Source organism: Capricornis sumatraensis, chromosome 7, assembly GCF_032405125.1.
Source record: "Capricornis sumatraensis isolate serow.1 chromosome 7, serow.2, whole genome shotgun sequence".
NCBI classification, from domain to species: Eukaryota; Metazoa; Chordata; class Mammalia; order Artiodactyla; family Bovidae; genus Capricornis; species Capricornis sumatraensis.
In genome coordinates this window covers 70,809,081-70,831,511 of record NC_091075.1, presented here as the reverse complement: position 1 = coordinate 70,831,511, position 22,431 = coordinate 70,809,081, and the positions used below count along the sequence as shown (strand labels likewise).

Here is a 22,431-nt window from a genome sequence, read left to right as displayed (position 1 = left end):
TAAAGTCACACTACTAAGAAGTCTTTCATTTGACTCAAAATTTATAGAATGCGATTGGCAGCAATCTCCCTCATGAAGGATCCTCAGGGTGCCTAAAACTAAATTATAATGGTCTGCAACTTGCCTCGTTTTTTAGGATTATAGTAGGTGGAACACAAAGTAGGGTAACAAGAAGTGTTAGATGGATCTCTGAGCCCCTCTCCCCACACTCATTTTATTGTTCATGATGATCTTAGGATTATAGTTTCAATGGATACCTGTTAAAAGACTGACTAATTCACCTGTGGATGACATAACTGAGTTACATTCTCTCATGAAGTTCACCATACTTCTCCTATTGTCTTGCATAACTTTCTTATATATAGGTATTTGTTCTCAAATTAATTCAATTGATATGTAGCTCTCTTTTAAATTTACTCTACTGATGTATTTTTCTCTTTCTTCCATCATATATGCTCTCACAACTGAACATGACTTTAAGCTCAGAAGAGCCAAGACCTTGTCTATCAGTGTATCCCTAGCAGTGTATACTGTATCTATCACCCAGGAGAAGCTCATTGAACTTGCGAGTGTATGAATGAAGGAACAAACAAACAAAGCAATAAACAAAAGAAATGGTGCAGTAGGCCATTGAGGAACAAGAGAAAACATGGTGGACTATTATTTTGAAATAGAAAGCCTTGAAGGAAGACTGTATGGTGTACTCGATGAACAGTTTCCTTACCTTTTTTACAGTGTGTGGATCACAACAAACTGTGCACAATTCTGAAAGATATGGGAATACCAGACCACCTGACCTGCCTCCTGAGAAATCTGTATGCTGGTCAAGAAGCAACAGTTAGGACTGGACATGGAACAACAGACTGGTTCCAAATCGGGAAAGGAGTACATCAAGGCTATATATTGTCACCCCGCTTATTTAACTTCTAAGCAGAGTACATCATGAGAAATGCAAGGCTGGATAAAGCACAAGTTGGAATCAAGATTGCTGGGAGAAATATCAATAACCTCAGATATGCAGATGACAGAAAGTGAAGAGGAACTAAAGAGCCTTTCGATGAAAGTAAAAGAGGTGAGTGAAGAAATTTGCTTAAAACTCAACTTTCAGAAAACTAAGATCATGGCATCCAGTCTCATCACTTCATGGCAAATAGATGGGGAAACAATGGAAGCCTTGTCAGATTTTATTTTGGGGGGCTCCAAAATCACTGCAGATGGTGACTGCAGCCATGAAATTAAAAGATGCTTGCTCCTTGGAAGGAAAGTTATGACCAACCTAGATAGCATATTGAACTGCAGAACAAAGACCCATCTAGTCAAAGCTACAGTTTTTCCAGTAGTCATGTATGGATGTGAGTTGGACCATAAAGAAAGCTGAGCGCCGAAGAACTGATGCTTTTGAACTGTGGTGTTGGAGAAGACTCTTGAGAGTCCCTTCGGCTGCAAGGAGATTCAACCAGTCCATCCTAAAGGAAATTGGTGCTGAATATTCATTGAAAGGACTGATGCTGAAGCTGAAACTCCAATACTTTGGCCACCGGATGCGAAGAACTGACTTGTTGGAAAAGACCCTGATGCTGGGGAAGATTGAAGGTGGGAGGAGAAGGGGTCAACAGGATGAGATGGTTGGATAGCATCACTGACTCAATGGACATGAGTTTAAGTAAGCCCTGGGAGTTGGTGATGGACAGGGAAGCCTGGTGTGCTGCAGTCCATGGGGTTGCAGAGACAGACACCACTGAGAGACTGAACTGAACTGAACTGAACTGAACTGACACCTGGATTCCTTGTGGGGAGCAACTGAAATCATATGCGTGAAAACTATAAAAACAGTATAGAACTACTCGGGAAGTGTGTCTTGAATATGAAGACAGTGAATTGTGAATAAACTGAAGCTGGCAATTAAGCTACAGCAGGGAGCTGCAGCATCACAGAGTCAACCCCAGAGCAGAGGTGCTGTTGATAGCTTTTTAGGGCATTTGCAGCCATGGTTCAGGCCTCACAGAAAGGAGGTAGATGAAGGGAAACTGCAAGGAGAGCATATCATTGCAAAGAACTTATAGGTACAGAAGAATTTTTTTCTTGATTTTATTATTAGAGGTTAAACTGATAATACAATAACTAACATTTACCCAGGTTACAATAAAAGTTTATCGCTTTTCAAAGTCACCAAGGTTAAGGTGCATGCCTTGAGGAAATGAGTTATAGGGCAGCCGCCTTCTGTTTTTGGACCCTTTCCACAAATTATTCTAGACTAACTGCCAGGCCCCAAGCAGTTACAGTTCAAATCAAAGAGTTGGGAAATGGCAAGTGGCCTGACAGGATACAGAGCAGATAAACTGAGTACACACAGCATTTTTCCCAACCAGGTGCATTCCCACATTTCAGTCAAAATTCTGATATGTAAGCATTCTCATTACTTAGTGAGATTTTAGAAAAGACCTTTTAGCCCATAACACAAAGTAATTGATTTATGGTTTGAATATACACCAGCTTTTCCAGGCATGCATTTACTATGCAGATCAAGGCACTGCTGTAAGTTATTATTCAAAACTTCACCAACAGTCATTCACCATTTCCGAAAACCCCTGGCATCAGTGTTTCTGATGTCACCAATACAATGCACACTGATCTGCATTTGTAGCTGGTAATTCTACATACAGGTGCAAGTGTCTGACGACTTCACTGTATCTTCTAGGATCATTATACCCAAGCCTTTTTGTTGAAATATATTCTTTTATTAAAAGACATTGTTTATTAAAATACATTTATTGAAATACATTGTTTTATTAAAAATTTCCTTTTTTTCTGTTTATATTACAGTTTGAGTACTGTATCCACTGTTTAAAAGCATATATGCCTATAATCACACTAATTTTGAACTTCATTTCAGAATAGCCAGAATACATATCATGAAAGGAGGCACTGAGTCTGGGAGGGTTGACAGAACTACCGATCCCATCCACCTGCCTCACTCTTCAGTAAGACTGAAGCTCAGAGAGGTGCAGTAACTTGCTTCAGGCCACCAAGCAAGCTGAGGACCAAGTCAAAACTGGATCTGCCTGGACACTGAGCTCTTCTATCAGCACTCGGCCCTGCCTCAAAATGATGCCTACACCAATGCAGAGGGGAGAACAATTAAGCTTGCACTTCAGAATAAGTTGGTGGCTCAGACTGTAAAGAATCTGCCGGCAATGTGGGAGACCCAGGTTTGATCCCTGGGTTGGGAAGATCCCCTGAAGGGCATGGCAACCCACTCCAGTGTTTTTGCCTGGAGAATCCATGGACAGAGGAGCCTGGTGAGCTACAGTCCATGGGGTCACAAAGAGTCGGACACAACTGAGTGGCTAACACTTCCACTTTCACTTTCATAATAAATTGGTGACCATTATACCAAGGGTCTGTCTAGTCAAGGCTATGGTTTTTCCAGTAGTCATGTATGGATGAGAGAGTTGGACTGTGAAGAAAGCTGAGCACCAAAGAATTGATGCTTTTGAACTGTGGTGTTGGAGAAGACTCCTAAGAGTCCCTTGGTCTGCAAGGAGATCCAACGAGTCCATTCTAAAGGAGATCAGTCCTGGGATTTCTTTGGGAGGAATGATGCTGAAGCTGAAAGTCCAGTACTTTGGCCACCTCATGCGAAGAGTTGACTCATTGGAAGACTCTGATGCTGGGAGGGATTGAGGACAGGAGGAAAAGGGGACGACCGAGGATGAGATGGCTGGATGGCATCACTGACTCGATGGACGTGAGTTTGAGTGAACTCTGGGAGTTGGTGATGGACAGGGAGGCCTGGCGTGCTGCAATTCATGGGGTCGCAAAGAATCAGACATGACTGAGCGACTGAACTGAACTGAACTGAGACCAAGGGGTGGAGGCTAGAGAGGTCTCCCCCTTGCCTGTGTCCCAGCACAAGAGACAGAGGCTTTAGAGAAGTTTTTCCTTTTTGTTACCTGAGGGGGTTTTGTTTTGTTTTTATTTGTTTTCACCTAAACAGCCCCAGCTGCTGGTTCTGGTGCTGAACTTATGCAAACTGAGCTGTGGCCAGTTCGGAGCTTCTCTCTAAAAGGCCCACGACAAAAGTTGTCATTTGTGAAGCTTGCCTTTAAAGACGGCATTAAAATGGACACAAAAAAAGCAAAAACAACACTACTTATTCCATCAAGAGCTTGAACTTTTTCAACAGTACTCCACAGTGAAGAAATCAAGGGACAGACATGCTATTTAAAATCTACAAATGGTTCCCTTAGCTTTTAGGCTTGAGTTTCAGAGTTTCAGTCAGAGGGAGATCTTTTTTTATTTTTAAGATTAAAAAAAAATTTTCTTCTTTAGTACATTTTTCTATTTTTTTTCCTAAATTGAATTTTTCACAAAGCAAAAATCAAAAGCAATAGTGCTATTTTATCTTTTAATTATTTAGCATAGCTAAATATCATTTATTGATCAGCTATTCAATGAGAACTCTTCTGCATTCCAGGCATGTCCCTTTTTTTTTTTTTCATGGAAACACATTTCATTTAAAATACAGCAGTGTGTACAAGTCAATCCCAAACTCCTAATCTATCCCTTCCCCTCCCCACCCTTCTCCTAGTGTAACCATAAATCTGCTCTGTAAGTCTGGTGAGTCTGTTTCTGTTTTGTAAATAAGTTCATTTGTATAATTTTTTAGGTTCCATGTGTAAGCAATATCATACAATATTTATCTTTCTGTCTGACTTACTTCACTTAGCATGGTAATCTCCAGGTCCACCCATGTTGCTACAAATGGCATTAGTTCATTCGTTTAATGGCTGAGTAGTATTCCATTGAATATATGTACCAATCTTCTTTATCCATTCATCTGTTGATGTATACTAAGGTTGCTTCCATGTCTTGGCTGTTGTAAGTAGTGCTGCTATGAACACTGGGGTGCATGTATCCTTTCAAATTCATGTTTTTCTCTGGGTATATGCCTAAGAGTGGGATTGCTGGGTTATATCGGTAGCTCTATTTTTACTTTCTTAAGGAACCTCCATACTGATCTCCATAGTAACTACATCAGTCTGCATTCCCACCATCAGTGTCAGATGGAGTTCTTAGGAGATCTGAGTTTATCACCAACTAAGTAGAATAGGTAAAAGATGTCAAGATGTCAGGTAGCTTTTATATTTAACATGTACATTAAAACTTCATTCTGAAACATTCCCAGGAGATAAGCACAAGGTACCTAACATATAGTCACCAAGTTAGCTTCTACCCAAATCACCACTCCACATTTATGAAGCAAGAGAACTCTCTCAAGTAGGTAGCTTCAATCAACAGTGCTCAACTAAACCAAACTGGGCACTTCACAGCAGGAAAATAGAAACCAACCAATGAACTCTATTTTCCTAAATCATCATCATGTACATGTAGCCTGAAGTCCCTCTTATGCTATAAGTTCCCCAGCTTGAGACTGGGGCTGTCTTCCAAGTCCCCAAAGAAAATAAAAACACCCCAGATTGTTTTCCAGCTAAATCTAAACCCAGCAATTATAATATTTATGATCAGTCTGCAAATTGAAATGATCTTCTTGTCTTTTGGACATAGCACAGTAAAAGTTTTTCACTTTAGTTGTTATAAAAGAGCCCTCTGTTTCAGGTTGAGAATCCTGAACCTGTATAATGGACTTAGCTTCAAATGAATATGATCCTAAACACCTAGGCAATAGTTTTTATCAAATTAATGGAATCTGTATCTATAAAAATAAAATAAAATGCAATATATCTGCAGTTACAAATGCGCTAAGCCAAAACATTTAACTCTCTGTGTGAAGTGATACACAGAATTGCCTTGTCACATTAGCTTAAGTGAGGTCTGAAGCAACACAGCAGGCAGGTGGAAGCGCTGGGTAAGCTGGCCATTGTAGGTGTCCTGGGCAGAGGAACATGGCTGGTGGTTTTAAAACCCTAGGGAGAAAAATGAAGGGCTCATTACTATGGTTGCTTTTTTAGACTTTCTTTTGAAAAGACCTAAACAAAAGATTGTCATCCTGCTTATTTAACTTATATGCAGAGTACATCATGAGAAATGCTGGGCTGGAAGAAGCACAAGCTGGAATCAAGATTGCCAGGAGAAATATCAATAACCTCAGATATGCAGATGACACCACCCTTATGGCAGAAAGTGAAGAAGAACTAAAAAGCCTCTTGATGAAAGTGAAAGAGGAGAGTGAAAAAGTTGGCTTAAAGCTCAACATTCAGAAAATGAAGATCATGGCATCCGATCCCATCACTTCATGGGAAATAGATGGGGAAACAGTGGAAATAGTGTCAGACTTTATTTTGGGGGGCTCCAAAATCACTGCAGATGGTGATTGCAGCCATGAAATTAAAAGATGCTTACTCCTTGGAAGGAAAGTTATGAGCAACCTAGATAGCATATTCAAAAGCAGAGGCATTACTTTGCCAACAAAGCTCTGTCTAGTCAAGGCTTTGGTTTTTCCAGTGGTCAGGTATAGATGTGAGAGTTGGACTGTGAAGAAAGCTGAGCGGCGAAGAATTGATGTTTTTGAAGTGTGGTGTTGGAGAAGACTCTTGAGAGTCCCTTGGACTGCAAGGAGATCCAACCAGTCCATTCTAAAGGAGATCAGTCCTGGGTGTTCTTTGGAAGGAACGATGCTGAAGCTGAAACTCCAGTACTTTGGCCACCTCATGTGAAGAGTTGACTCATTGGAAAAGACTCTGATGCTGGGAGGGATTGGGGGCAGGAGGAGAAGGGAACGACGGACGATGAGATGGCTGGATGGTATCACCGACTCGATGGACATGAGTTTGGGTGAACTCCGGAAGTTGGTGATAGACAGGGAGGCCTGGTGTGCTGCAGTTCATGGGGTCACAAAGAGTCAGACATGACTGAGCGACTGAACTGAACTGAACTGAAACAAAAGATGGGTGGTTAATCCAAGTTTGAAAGTGAAAATGTTAGTCGCTTAGTCGTGTCCAACTCTTTGTTGCCCTATGGACCTTATGGACTGTAGCCTGCCATTTTCCAGGAAGCAAAACATTCATATTGCTACTCCATGCTGAGTACTGAGAGAAGCATTAAAAAACGGAAACCTTGCTCCACCTAGACAATCCCACTTACTTGGCAATCCACATCTTATTGGAGAAGGACTCCGGCTTCGAGATATCTGGAAAACATAAAAGTGTAATGCAAATTACACAGTAGATGAAGCTCAAACAATGAATCTTTTTGATGTTTTTTCCCTAAATCCAGCTAAACAGTTGCTCTGAAGCAGTTTAGAGCAATGGTGGCTTTGCCCTGAAGTTTTTGCCCTATGAGTCCTCTTATACTTCCCAAAGTGCATGTATACTCAACTTAGCTTAAATTATTTATTATTAATTAAAAGCTGGGCTCAGTGGCCTGGGTTTTGTTGGCTTTTGTGGTGGTGGTTGTTAACAGTTGCTAAACATTTTTTGAGGTTGGATGCTCACTGGCCATACTGAATTCCATGACTTCCAGAAGATATTATTATAATTATGAAGATTAATTAAGGCTAAAATTATCAAATACTCTCTGGCACATCCTTTATATGAATTATCTCACGTGTCCAAAATGCTGCCTATTAAAGGGAGTCCCTGGGAAGCCAGAAAAGACCTACATGTCAAATCTCATCTTTGCTTTCACTGAGCAAAAGCCAACTATCCCGGTTACCTACAAGCCTGACATGGCTCAGAAATAATTGACTGCAGGCATCATTCTTACTCTGAGCTTTCACTTTAAATAGACACTAGCAAAGATAGAGGCTGTTCTGCCTATGAAATCTCAAACAAGTCAACCAGATTAACCAAAAATATTTGTACCAGTCTTGTTATAAGAAGATGATGGTAGAAAGGGACAGAATTTTGGCAATAGTTCCACCTTTGAGAATGCATTTTATTCTTATCAAAAGTTTTAAGTTTGTTTACCCAGGGGACAAAAGAAAGAGAGAGGAGGGGCTCAAACATGTGTAGGTACTTATCACAGAGGGACGCTGCCCATTCATAAATCTTCCAGTGAGTGTCCAGAGTTAACATGTGTCGTGGCTGTAATGACAAGTGGCTAATATTGTTCTTGCTTCTGATATAACACTTCCTCTTAGGAAAAGGAGAATTTTTATTCTTCCTGTATAAATCTCATAAGATGTCTCTTTATCAGCCCATTAAGTGTACAATCCTTTAGCTTTTACCTATGGTGAATACTTATTTGGCAATAAGAACAATTAAGTTATATTAAAATCTGCAAGCGCAAAAGAACCATGTCTGACACATGCCTTTGCATTCCCAGGCCATTTTGTTCCTATGGTTAGTCTTCCCCAACCCATAAAAACTTGGTAAAATCACATACCACCTCCCCCATGAACCAAATCCAGAGGGAATCACTGCCTCCTCTAACAGCTTTAGTACATGGTGCCTCTTTTATGGACTCTATCATACACCACATTCAGTTACTTTGTTTAAATCATACTGATCTTCCTATATTGAAACCCATTCAGGAAAGAGAACATACTTTAATCATTTGTGTGTTGCCCCTCTCCTCCTAGTCTAGCATCCACACGGTACAGAAGAAATGTTTGATAGGAACTTTATTAAACATAATGTTTTGCTGAGAGAGGTTTAGAAGTGTAGCGCTAGAGTTGCATCACTAGAGATAATTTCAGAGAAATGGAGCCTTGACAAATGCGATCCTCCTTCTTCACCACTCTCCCCAAAACTAGGTTGAACAAATATTTAAAGAATTTTTATTTGAAGGAAAAGCAAATTGTTAGCCTATCTGGTAACCACATGTCTTGGTCCAAACACGTATTCAAAAGGCATTAACTAAATATTATGATTGAATGAATGAACACTGGTGATTCATAATAATGTCAGGTTTTAGGGATGTTATCGCCACAGTCTTCAGAGGTGTTTTGCTTTTTTTTGTTTCTTTGACAGACTTATTAGTAATCCTAAGAACAAATATGCAGAGGCTAATCTTAATTCTTCCTACTTTGAAATTTGGAGGAAAATCAATACCTGCAGTGCCCTTTATACAGTATTGAAATCCAGATCATTTGAGCAACTTCTCCAAGCTCATGCTCATACAAGAAGTTCTAGAGGAACCAGGGACCGGTGTGTACAGAGATCAGTTGACTAAGATGTCCCATTCTCTGTTCAGAAAACTAATTAATAACTAATATCCCATTAAAGATAAAAATAAAGCAATGAAATACCTAATAAAGAAAAAAAAACTACCTCTATTTCCTTCTGTCTAGAATGATAAATTCCTTAGCCCAAGGTCAGATAGAAATTAATCTAAGGTGACTACAGCAGGTTCTCTTTCTACCTCCAGACTTACCATCACCTTTGGTATAGGTAACTGTGGATGAAAAAATACATAAGATGATTTTGTGTAAAAACAATGAGACAGATACGTACCATGCCTAAACCAATAAGGGTACGAGGGCAGATGGGGCTTAAACTCCTGCTTCGACATCGACTTACAGATCGCACTGAATTCCACTGGAAAAAAAAAAGAAAGAGAAAAATAGTCAATGGTTTGTAAGAGCCCATGTGGCTTAAAACAATACTTATATCCCATAGAATGAACAAGAAATTTTCTGACATGATTACACTTGCCTGTTACTGGTCATCAGCATGAGGTATACTAATTTATTATAGCTGTGCAATATTTGACAGTAATTCTAGCATATTTCTCAATAAAATCTCCTTACAATGAACTTTGGGATATTCAAATTCTTGGTGCTAATGGGACTGTTGCAGGAAGGGGGACACCTTCCAGGGCCTGAAACTGGGCTCTTGTCTAACACTCAGAAATGAACTGTCTGAGGAGACCCGTGTGTTGACAAAGCAAGAGATTTTATTGGGAAAGGGCACCCGGGTGGAGAGCAGTAGGGTAAGGGAACCCAGGAGAACAGCTCTACCACGTGGCTCACAGTCTCGGGTTTTATGGTGATAGGATTAGTTTACAGGTTGTCTTTAGCCAATCATTCTGACTCAGAGTCCTTCCTGGTGGTGCAAGCCTTGTTCAGCCAAGATGGATGCCAGAGAGAAGGATTCTGGGAAGTGGTTGGACATGTGGTGTCTCCTTTTGACCTTTCCCGAACTCTTCCATTTGCTGGTGGCTTATTAGTTTCATGTTCCTTACGAGGACATCCTATCATAAAACAACTCATGCAAATGGTTACTATGGTGCCTGGCCAGGGTGGGTGGTTTCATTCAGTGTGCTTCCCCTAACAACTCTCCCCTGAGAGACTTCATACTCAAGGTACTCCTTGGGAATTGGGGCAGAGGTCTTTCTTCTGTAACTTCTTCCTGCTGTGCATGGGCATAGGCCTGCCTAGCAAACCAGAAGTCTCTCTCTACCTGATCTAAGTCAAGATATTATTTGCCTAAAACCAGCATTCACCCTTGTAATAACAGCAATTTAGGTCAAAACTGTTGGCTCCTCTCAGAGATGAAATAGACAGGGGCCAAACAGGAGACCTAACAGGATGGTTATCACTGGTCCCCAGAAACATTTAGGGTGAGGATTGCAGGGTTTGTGACTTTTTTTTTTGATTGGTTGGTGGTGAGGCAACAGAGCTATGCTTCAGGAATCTTGTGTTTAGTCTGAAGTTACCATCCTCCACCTGGGTCAGGGCTCCAGTTTGCACCTTAAAATGATGCTCAAACAGAGGAGAAACTACACGACGACATCAGAGGTAGACAGTTTGCCCAAGATGCTGGACTGGATTCTTATGATCATTTATAAAGTTTTCCTGACTTCCTAGACCTTTGCATATAAATCAAATGCTTTTCTATTATAGGCCTGATCCTATGCTAGTTTTATAAATCAATCCAATTGTTGGGTTTGTGGCCAATTACCTGTGTTTAGTTCTGGGTTACCTTGGTAAGTTTCTCTACTACAAGGCTCTAACTGGTTGGCCCTGAGAAAATTTACTTAAAAAAAATTATAGTCATATTCGGGTCACTGTGATATTACTAGATGGGATCCCCTCACTGGGCCAATTAAGAATGCCTGCTCTGACTCTCACCATAAATTTGAGTTTTCTTCTATTACTCAGGCTCAATAAGAGCAACAAGCACATCAACCAGTCAAAAAAAAGTCACAAACCCTGCAATCCTCACCCCAAATGTTTCTGGGGACCAGTAATGACCATCCTGTTAGGTCTCCTGTTTGGCCCCTGTCTATTTCATCTCTGAGAGGAGCCAACAGTTTCGAACTAAATTGCTGTTATTACAAGGGTGAATGCTGGTTTTAAGCAAATAATACCTTGACTTAGATCAGGTGGAGAGAGACTTCTGCTCTGCTAGGCAGGCCTACGCCCATGCACAGCAGGAATAAGTTACAGAAGAAAGAGACCTCTGCCCCAATTCCCAAGAAGTACCTTGAGTATGAAGTCTCTCAGGGGAGAGCTGTTAGGGGAAGCACACTGAATGAAACCACCCACCCTGGCCAGGCACCATAGTAACCATTTGCATGAGTTGTTTTATGATAGGATGTCCTCGTAAGGAACATGAAACTAATAAGCCACCACCAAATGGAAGAGTTCAGGAAAGGTCAAAAGGAGACACCACATGTCCAACCACCTCCCAGAATCCTTCTCTCTGGCATCCATCTTGGCTGAACAAGGCTTGCACCACCAGGAAGGACTCTGAGTCAGAATGATTGGCTAAAGACGACCCGTAAACTAATCCTATCACCATAAAACCTGAGACTGTGAGCCACGGGGCAGAGCTGTTCTCCTGGGTTCCCTTACCCTACTGCTCTCCACCCGGGTGCCCTTTCCCAATAAAATCTCTTGCTTTGTCAACACACGGGTCTCCTCGGACAATTCATTTCTGAGTGTTAGACAAGAGCCCAGTTTCAGGCCCTGGAAGGGGTCCCCCTCCCGGCAACAGAACTTTGTTTTGATGCAGAAGCTGTTAGAAATTACGTTCAAGTTTCCAAGTGATGGAGAATGAAAGCTCCATGTGGGCACTCCACAGAGTGCTTGGGTCATAAATAACTACCAAATAAAATGAATTAATGAATGAGTGCATGAGTGAATCACCACTGTGGACCTTCTATTCTCTAACTAAATAAATCAAGGCTCAGAAAAGAAAACTCTATTTCCTATAATGAGATTTTACTAGCCAAAGTCTTCTTATCAGACCCTTTCATTCAACCCTTTCCTTTTCTGCTTTTGATTTTAGGGTATTTTCTTTAAGTTTGGGAGTTTCAACTTGGGTAAATACTGATGGTGCGCTTAAGGAGAGAGACAAAGGAAGTTAAGAGGCAATTGCTATTTGATGTAGAACATAGAAATAGTGGCTATTTCCTTTCCTCCCCTTCCAAACTATACTGCAGACAGTCTACATTAAGAGTTTCTTAACAGAGAGTGATTGTTTAAAGGGCAAAACACGCTTTACGAGCTCACTTTATGTGAGCATGTGCAGTTCTCAAGTCAATACAACCAACTTCTACAGCCTCAGCTTTCATAGCACAGAAGAGTTCACTGAGATACTATTTGTTCTAACGAGATGTTTAAGCTGCAAAAACCCTTAAGTTCTTTTAAAATATACTATGCTTCTCACACTCTGCATGTGAAAAGCTACCATGAAACACTTCCTGTCTTCTCCAAGTCAAAGAGAACAGGAACTGAGACCACTCAGATGGTGGCTTTGCTCTGGACCCAGGAGCTTCTCTCCAGAATTCACTTACCTCCTTCTAGGAAGGGCAGGGTAAAACTCCATAATGGGAAACGTGCAGAATATCCAAGCATCCACCGCAACCAGTTCCAACACCCAATCCCCACCTTAACACACACATGTTCACACACTTGCATATCTAAGATTCCACTTTGAAGGCTTTCCAATTATTTGACATGTCCAAAGCATTCTACAACTGATGTGTATAGGAAACTGATTGACTACTCTCTCCCCACCTCCTTTGCCCTCTTTTTCTCCATCCCTCCCCTCCTTACACATCATACGAAGGAGAGAAAAACAGGATACATTCCAAACAGGACATAGTTCCAAACAGAGAGCTATCAATAAAAATTTGACCGTGTTCTGAAAGTTAATCAATCACTTTTAAACGCTTAGAATTATAGAAAGCCTCCAACAGGTGAGCTCGAAGGCTTTGCCTTTATAATAGCATAGTATTTATAAGATGAAGAAGGCAACTAGGACCAATTCTATATTATAAAGAGGCTTCCCAGGTGGCTCAGTGGTAAAGAATGACTTGCCAAGGCAGGAAACGTGGGTTCAATCCCTGGGTCGGGAAGATCCCCTGGAGGAGGAAATGGCAACCACTCCAGTATTCTTGCCTGGGATGTCCCAGAGGAGCCTGCTGGGCCATGGGGTGGTAAAGAGTCAGACACAACTTAGCAACTAAACCACCTCCATCTTACAAATAAAGCAATAGACAAAGAAATGACTGCCAGGAAATTCTGAAGACTCATGAGTTAAAGAAAAGAATCTGTTTTTTCACAACCAGTCCCATTCCTCTCCTTTGTATGAAATCTTATCAAACAACCCTTATGAACTTCTTTTACACAATCTTTGGGTTTATAAATGTTCTCGAACTTGTGAATCAAACACTTGGGATGAACTGTCACTATACAAGGCCACCGTACAAAAGCCCCTCTCCTGGTGACAGCTTCTCCTTTCATGATGACACAGTCATTCTCCATAAGAGCAGGCCACACATGATAGAAGACCAAGGGAGCCGTGAAGTCAGAGTCATAGCTTCGACGGTACCTGTTATGAAGACATAGAAGAACAAGAAAGAGAGGTTAAGCAGTTACGTAACCTAACGGGAGGGGTGGATCATCAGTGTAAAATTTTCATCTTTTATTCTGCTCAAACCTGGATAAATATAGATCCTGATTCTATTATTAAAGAGACAGTTGTGGGCTCCTAGAATTGGAACCAGTTATAATAAGGACCCAACATGAGCTCACCAAGAAAATATCATATCATAGAGAACAGACTGGGGTTGCCAAGAGGGAGGAGGTTGGGGGAGGGGTGGACTGGGAGGCTGCTGTTAGCAGATGCAAACTCGTGTATTTAGATGGATAAACAAGGTGTCCTACTGTATAGCACAAGGAACTATATTCAACACCCTATGATAAACCATCTGGAAAAGAATATTTTTTTAAAATGTATATATATATGTATAACTGAATCACTGTGCTGTACAGCAAAAATTAATACAACCTTGTGGAAGTCCAATGTGCTATCCATTGAACAATGGAGCAACCCTAAAACAACACTGCAAATCAACTGTATTTCAATTTTTAAAAATTGACAATAACAACAACAACAACAAAAAGCTCAAGTCATGTCAGACTAATCTTGTTCCTTCTCAGGATTACAAGAATTGTAATTCAGGGAAATGCTAGAAATGGAGAGTGTCTGAAGTCCCATATGCCACCTACAAGATTTCTCGTGTTATCTTTGTGGACAAAACAAGAAAAATATAGGTGGATGATTAACTTAAGTAGGTGGATTAGACACTGGTTCAATAATCATATCCAAAATGGGTAGTTAATGAGTCAACGAGAATGAAGGTGCCCAGGGCTCGCTCTCTCGCTCTCTCTCTCTCTTTCAATCCTGGGGTAAGTCAATATGTTCATCAATGACTCCCTTGAAATACAGGAAAAATGTTCAAAGGTGGGGAGTGGGTAGGGAAAAAGAAACAGATGACTGTATCAAAAAAAACAGTTCAAGAGGCTGGAACTATAATAAGCTAAATCTACTAAGATAACAACATAATGTGGACACATATGAGGTCCTGCAGTTGAGTCTAAAAAGCATGTAACTGGGTTCAGGAGGGGAGGGGACATATGTATACCTATGACTGATTCATGTTGATGTATGGCAGAAACCAACACAATATTGTAAAGCAATTATCCTCCAATTAAAAATAAATAAATTTTTAACAAATAAAAGGCATGTAACTGCACAGATGATTGGCTCAATCACAGTAAAAGTAAAAAAAAAAAAATCAGGTTTTAGTTGAACTCAAAATGAGCCAACAGTGTTCTATGGCTGGAAAAAAAGAAAAGAAAAGCTACTATAAATTAGAGGACTTAATAGAGGATAAAAATGTCGTTAGCCCCTCTAGTCTGATCAGTTCAAACTTGGGGTTTACATTCAATGTGGACACTTTTTAAAATTTGCATTTACTTTTAATTGAAGGATAATTGCTTTACTATATTGGTTTAATTTCTGCCATCAACATGAATTAGCCATGGGTGTACATATGTCCCCTCCCTCTTGAGTCTCCCTCCTACCTCCCACCCTTTCCCACCCCTCTAGGTTGTTATAGAGCCCCAGTTTGAGCCTCATTTTCCTTGAGTCATACGGCAAATTTCCACTGGCTCTCTATTTTCCATATGGTAGTGTATATGCTTCCATGCTACTCTCTCCATCTATCTCATCCGCTCCTTCCTCCCTCCCTCCGCTCTTGTCCGTAAGTCTGTCCTTTGTGTCTGCATCTCCACTGCTGCCCTGCAAATAGTTTCATCAGCGCCACCTTTCTAGATTCCATATACGCATTAGTGTATGGTATTTGCTTTTCTTTTTCTGACTTACTTCACTGTATAACAGGCTCTAGATTCATCCACCTCTTTAGAACTGACTCAACTGTGTTCCTTTTTATGACTGAGCAATATTCCATTGTATATATGTAAGTGTGGACACTTTTTTTTTTAAAGAATACTCAGACAAGTATTGACAAGTATGGAGCACAGACCAAGAGAACCAGTCTAAATGTGAGGTCTCAAAAATCCCTTCAAATGAAAAAAATCTAAAACCATGAGGCTGGAGAAGGACGAGTAATTGATTTCAAATGTGTGAAAGGCTATCAAGGTAAGAATAAAAAGAAATAAACAAGAAAAGGTTTAGTCTTGTTCTGTAAAACCCTAGGGTACAACCAAATAAATTCAGTCATTATTAGGAACTCCAATTTGAGCTCACAGTCATCCAGGAGAACAGGCCACAGTGCCCCAAGAGACAGCATGTTACAGCAGGTATGTATGTAAGCAGCAGGCCTACCAGAAGTCTGTGAAATGAGCAGATTCCATAGATTGAAATGGGTGAATACTCTCAGCAGTTAGTTAGGCAGAGGATCTGAATGGACATTTTTCTGAAGAAGACATACAGATGGCCAACAGATATATGGGAAGATGTTCAACACCATTAATCACAGAGAAATCAAAATCACAATGAGCTATCACCTCACATCTGTTAGAAGAGTTGTTATCAAAAAGATAAGAAGTGCTGGCAAGGATGTGGAAAAAAAGGGAACCCTTGTGCCCTATTGATGGGAATGTAAATTGGTATAGCCATTACAAAAAACTGGATGGAGGTTTCTCAAAAAATTAAAAACAATTACCATATGATCCAGGAATTCCACTTCTAGATATTTATCCAAAGAAAACTAAACTCTAACTTGAAAAGATATATGCATCCCCATGTTCACTGCAGCATTATTTACAATAGCCAAGATGGACACTTAAGTGTTCATTGATGGATTAATGGTTAAAGAAGTTGCAGTATATATACAATGGTATGTATACTATTTAGCTATAAAAAAAAGAATGAAATCTTGCCAATTGAGACAACATGGATGGACCTAGAAGGCATTATGAAATAAGTCAGACAGAGAAAGACAAATATCATGCAATCTTACTTATATGTGGAATCTAAAACAAACAAACAAAAACCAAGCTCACAGATACAAAGAACAGATTAGTGGTTGTCAGAGGTGGGGGGGTGTACAAAATGGGTTAGAGAGGTCAAAAGGTACAAACTTTCAGTTACAAGATAAGTCATGCAGATGTATAATTGTTAACAATATAGTTAATCATACTGTACTGCAAATTTGAAAGTTGCTTAGAGAATAGATCTTAAACAAACTTTTGTAACTATGTATGGTGACAGATGTTAAGTAGACTTTTCATGGTAATCATTTGACAACATATACAAATATAGAATCATGTTGTAGACATGAAACTAATATAACATTAAATGTCAATTATACCCTCAACAAAAATTTTTAGACAATAAAAAGTAATTCATGTTTGTATTTATATAGCACTTTTCTTTTAAAGTGTTCCAGAGTCCAGTCCTTAGTTCTCCCCAAAACCAATATACTCAATGGAAATCATAAGGTCTCCTCTGAGTCACATTTGACCGAGAAGGAAAATGACCCCAGGAGAGGGGCCCACTCTGTAGTACAGAGAAGTATATAGCAGGGCTTGGAAATCAGGCAATGTCTGTTGATTTCCCCACCCAGAGTTCTTTTCGCTAAATTGTTCCCAGGAAATAAAGACAATGTCATTTATTTATAAAGAATCCGTTAGCTTCTGCTTCTATGTCTCTTACTTGCAATCATTAAAAATTTCTCCATCGGCCCCAAATGCAATATCTAGGGGTGGTTCTAAAGTCTGCATTGCAAAGGCAATGCAACATATCTCCTGGATGAAGTTACTGAGGAGGCAAAAGTCAACTTCAGGAGGGAATGAAATCTTGGGATTGACGTTCATGGCTCGGATCACATCCTGAAAAACAAAAAGGTGGCATCATCTTGTTACCAGCCTGTGAACGATGCACTGACAGTCCCTAAGGGCGTTATGAGTGACGGGAGGTGGGAAAGGGGCACATGAGTGAAAATAAGGGAAACTAGAAAAGGAGTGCACATGCTGAAAAGAGGAAGACTCCTTAACAGAGGAGGAGGAGAGATGACAGAGGACAAATGGCACACTAAAGGCCAAGGAAGTCTTCCCAGAAAACTAAAGTAAAAACCCTTAATAGCTTTTGTTTATTATTTCCTATTATTTTTCTGTTCTGGGCAAGTGATATGACTACCAGCACAAAACTCTGCCTTGTTCATAATCTATAATAATACCAATTATAATCATTCAGGCTCAGTCGTGTCTGACTCTTTGCGACCCCGTGGACTGTAGCCTACCAGGCTCCTCTGTCCATGAGATTCTCCAGGCAAGAATACTGGAGTGGGTTGCCATTTCCTTCTCCAGGGGATCTTCCCGACCCAGGGATCGAACCCGGGTCTCCTGTATTGGAGTCAGATGCTTTAACCTCTGAGCCACCAGGGAAGCCCCTTGTTCATAATCTATAATAATACCAATTATAATCATTCAGGCTCAGTCACTCAGTCACGTCTGACTCTTTGAGACCCATGGACTGTGGCCTGCCATGGGATTTTTCAGGCGAGAATACTGGAGTGGGTTCCCATTTCCTCCTCCAGGGGAACTTCCTGACCCAGGGATAAAACCCACAACTCCCGCATTGGCAGGCAGAGTCTGCCGCTGAGCCACCTGGGAAGCCCAACACTTACAATCTTGCTCTTACTGAGAGTTTTTTTTTTCGCTAAGAAAGTTACCTGCTTCCTTTCATTTAATCCTCTCAAAGTCTGTGGGGTCATGACCATTGTTGTCCCCATTTAAGGATTAGAAAATCTAAGTACAGAAAAGTTAACTAAATGTGCAAGGTCACACAGCTAGTAAGTGGCAGAGCCAAGATGCAAATCCATAACTATCTTTCCCCAAATCATTGTTCTTAAGTACTATGACATTCTGTCTACCAACCTTAAGGGCTTGTCTGAAGAATAGAACTACAAAGCTCAAAATAGTTTCCCCATAAAATGTCTGAGAAAGAAACAGCCAATAATGACTGGTTCTATAAAGTACATTGGATGCTGCTCATTGCTGCTCTTTCATTATGTAGAAGTGAGAGAGTCAATCTCTAGGCAGGTTGATAAAAAGTCTGGGGCTCCCGAGGAAGGAACAAAGGTTCCGAGGCTCTCAAGGAGGAGAAAAGGACAAACATTTTTTTCTACATTGCTTTGTCTTAGTCAATATAACAATGTATCTTGCTCAAGGATATGTTTCTCCTTAGCAAGAACCTTCTAACTAATCTTGTTATCTTAAAACTTGTATACTGTGGGAGTGGGTCTGGTTCAGTTCAGTTCAGTTCAATCTCTCAGTCGTGTCCGACTCCTTACAACTCAATGGACTGCAGCACGCCAGGCTTCCCTGTCCATCAACAACTCAAACTCATGTCCATGGAGTCAGTGATGCCATCCAACCATCTCATCCTCTGTCATCCCCTTCTTCTCCTGCCCTCAATCTTTCCCAGCATCAGGGTCTTTTCAAATGAGTCAGTTTTTCTCATCAGGTGGCCAAAGTATTGGAGTTTCAGCTTCAGAATTAGTCCTTCCAATGAATATTCAGGACTGATTTCCTGTAGGATGGACTGGTTGGTCTCTGCAGTCCAAGGGACTCTCAAGAGTCTTTCTTCTCCAACACCACAGTTCAAAAGCATCAGTTCTTCGGCGCTCAGCTTTCTTTATAGTCCAACTCTCACATCCATACACAACAACTGGAAAACCCAATTTAAGATGTATATTGTGGGAGTGGGTCTGATAAAAGTATATAGGGCCTCTCTAAGACTAGGGAGGAGGTCACTCTCCATCCTCCTCTGACGTCTATGTCAGAAGCTTTCTCTGTCCATTCTCATACTTTAATAAAACTCTGCTACACAAAAGTTCTTGAGTGATCAAGCCTGGTCCCTGGTCCTGAAGTTAAATCTTCTTCAGAGATCACAAATCGGACATTATTCACCATAAGCTATCAGAAGTGATAGTAGGCACTGGATGGATTTCTGAGTTATTGGTATTCAATGCAGCAGCTGTAGCAAACCAGTCCCAAAAATAGACCCAACACTTACATTAACACTGCTTTGGGAATCATATAGATCAAGATGACAGATGATATAATCTGAGACAGCATCCTCAAAGTCATTTGACCCTGCACAAGATGGTGTCAGTGATTTCCTCACACGGATCTTGAAGTGTCTGAATGCCATTTTGGCCACATGGAACGCCTCCTGCACATAAAATACAGCCAATGTATTTGGTGGGAGGAGAGGAGTAAAGAGGTCCAAAGCAAGGAACAAGGAAAGAATACCCCCAGAAAATTCAGCATCATATTGGACTTCTGAAAACTAAATCCAGCAGTCAAAACTATTTTTAATCTGGGGGAAAATACACAACTAAATTTTGGAAAGTGTATAAATACAGGTTCTATCCATCATCTATTAGATTACCTATATTCACTAATTTCAGGACAGTTGACCATTGTTCTGATAACCCTGATTTCAAGAAGCAGGACAAGGCAGGCATTCAAGCAAATAAAATCCCCTGTGGTTACATAAATACTTGAAGTATGCCAGTTGATGCTTTGTCCCCACAGCATGATCATATTACTTGTCAAGAAATAAGAGAAAATTATCAACCTAGTGGTCATGTCATACATAGATACATATTGAGCATCTGGCATGTTTCCTGGCAGATATTAATTCAAAAAATATTTATTTAATATCTGTTATGTAGCAGGCATAGGAAAACCTCAATTATGCATGAAAGATATGGCCTCTACAATTACAGAACTTTAACAAATCAGTACGTGATTTTTAACTATATAACCCAGGGGTTGGCAAACTTTTTTCTGTAAGAAGCCAGATGGTAGGCATTTTAGGCTTTGTGAGTCCAAATGTTTTTGTCACTATTTTTTTTTAAACAGTCCTTTAAAATGTTAGAGTATTCTTGTACAATAGCTCCTGGGTGGTATTACAGGCCAGAACCAGATATGGCCCAGGGGTCATAGTTTGCTGACTCCTAATATATAATAAACATAGGATAAAATTCAGAAGATTCTGATAATTCTTCTCTTACATCAATATTTTGTTTTGTAATATTTAATTGTTCTCATAACAGGCTCTTAGTATCTCAATATGGTACCCATAGAACTGAAGATTATATAAGCACTCCTTAATTTTCCATATTCAAACAGCTGTTATATTAGCAATTTCAGTAACTGCTCTTCATTAAATAAACAAGAGTTAACATATTCAGAGCCTTTTGATTTTTCTAAGAATGGAAGATAACCAATCAAATGTTTGTTCTTGTTTAGCCACTAAGTTGTATCCAACTCTTTTGCAACCCCATGGGCTGTAGCCCTCCAGGCTCCTCTGTCCATGGGATTTCCCAGGCAAGAATACTGGAGTGGGCTGCCGTTTCCTTCTCCAGGGGATCCTCCCCTACCCAGAGACTAAACCTGCATTGGCAGGTTTACCACTGAACCACCAGGGAAGCCCATAAGAAAAGGTTCTTAGTGTGAAAAATAATTCATTGCAAATATTTGTAATAGGTGCATGGAAGGAAAGTAAGAAGGAAGGAAAGAAAAAGAAAGAACAGGAGAAGAGAGGAAAGAGGAAAGAAGGGAGGGAGGAAACGGAAGCCCGCTCTCCTTCAGTGATCTCAGGCCCTACGAGTCTTCGTGCGTGTCCTGTTGAGGTTACCCAGGTTTTCCCGCCCGCTTTGCCCAGGAACCACGGAAGCGCAGCGACCCATCGCGAGCCTCACGTACCACAGTCGCGATGTAGATGATCCGCTGCACCGTCTCGGCTTTGTCGATGCAGCGCCGCAGCAGGCACTGCGCATCCAGGCGGCCCTGGGAATAAGCATCGCTGAACCGGGACAGCAGGGCGGCTTTGCGCGCCACGCTGGACAGTTTGGCGCGATTCGGAGACGGGGTCCTAGCCTTGGCAGAGGAGGGGCTGGCGGATCTGCTTCGGCTGTGACTGTGGCTGCAGCTGTGGCTGCGGCTGTGGCTGCGGCTGCGGCTGTGGCTGCGGCTGCGGCTGTGGCTGCGGCTGCAAGGGGCAGGACTAGGAGATCGGCTCCTGGCGGACCTGTGGGTGAGCAAGAATCAGGCAGGGAAGTGCTCCGATTTCCTCCTCCCTTCTGTTCCTACACTCCAGCTGCTTCTCTCCCCATAAACCAGAAGCCACCAGCAGCAGAGGCAAGGAGAGCAGCTCCCTGTGAGAGGCACTGTGTCTCCTCAAAGGAAAAACAGTACTCTATATTTACCTGATGCATTAGAATTTATAACTCACTTTCACTCACTCAGCACATCAGTTTACCTTCCAAACAGCCAGGTAAGGTCAATATTGATTGCTGGCCATTTTACAGATGAGGAGGTTTGAGGCTCATAAATGCTAGGAGGGCTGTCCTAGAGAAACACAGCTAGCAAGAGCCAGAGTTAAAGAAGTCAGATTTCTTACCCTGACCTTGGGCGACTGACACATCACGGAGCTTTCTGGTATAAAATGAGATAAACAGACTGAACAATGGGAAAGAAAATGTGCTCTCCTTCTATAACAATGAAACCATTTGCAGTCATGTCTCCTCTCCAGATCCTCCATTTTCACCTACATAATTTGTGCCCTATTTTAGGTTGGTGGTGGGGGTTGGAAGAATATGGGGAGGTACTTGGGGAATCGAAAAGCATTGTGTCAGTGAAAGGTATTATATATTGCTACCAAGTACATAATAAATGATCAGACTAGCTAATCC

The 22,431-nt window shown here is 41.0% G+C and overlaps 1 protein-coding gene across 1 annotated transcript in view; it reads right to left on the bottom strand.

Moving 5' to 3' along the window:
• The window catches only part of SPATA18 (spermatogenesis associated 18), a 58,666-nt gene that overhangs the window by 6,499 nt on the left and 29,736 nt on the right, over positions 1-22,431 (bottom strand). Inside the window, exons 7-12 of the mRNA XM_068974948.1 lie at positions 21,443-21,767; positions 19,743-19,901; positions 17,379-17,554; positions 13,622-13,745; positions 9,417-9,500; positions 7,105-7,150 (exon numbers count right to left, since the gene is read on the bottom strand). Coding sequence (XP_068831049.1) covers positions 7,105-7,150; positions 9,417-9,500; positions 13,622-13,745; positions 17,379-17,554; positions 19,743-19,901; positions 21,443-21,767 — 914 coding nt within the window. The remainder of the gene's footprint in view (positions 1-7,104; positions 7,151-9,416; positions 9,501-13,621; positions 13,746-17,378; positions 17,555-19,742; positions 19,902-21,442; positions 21,768-22,431) is intronic.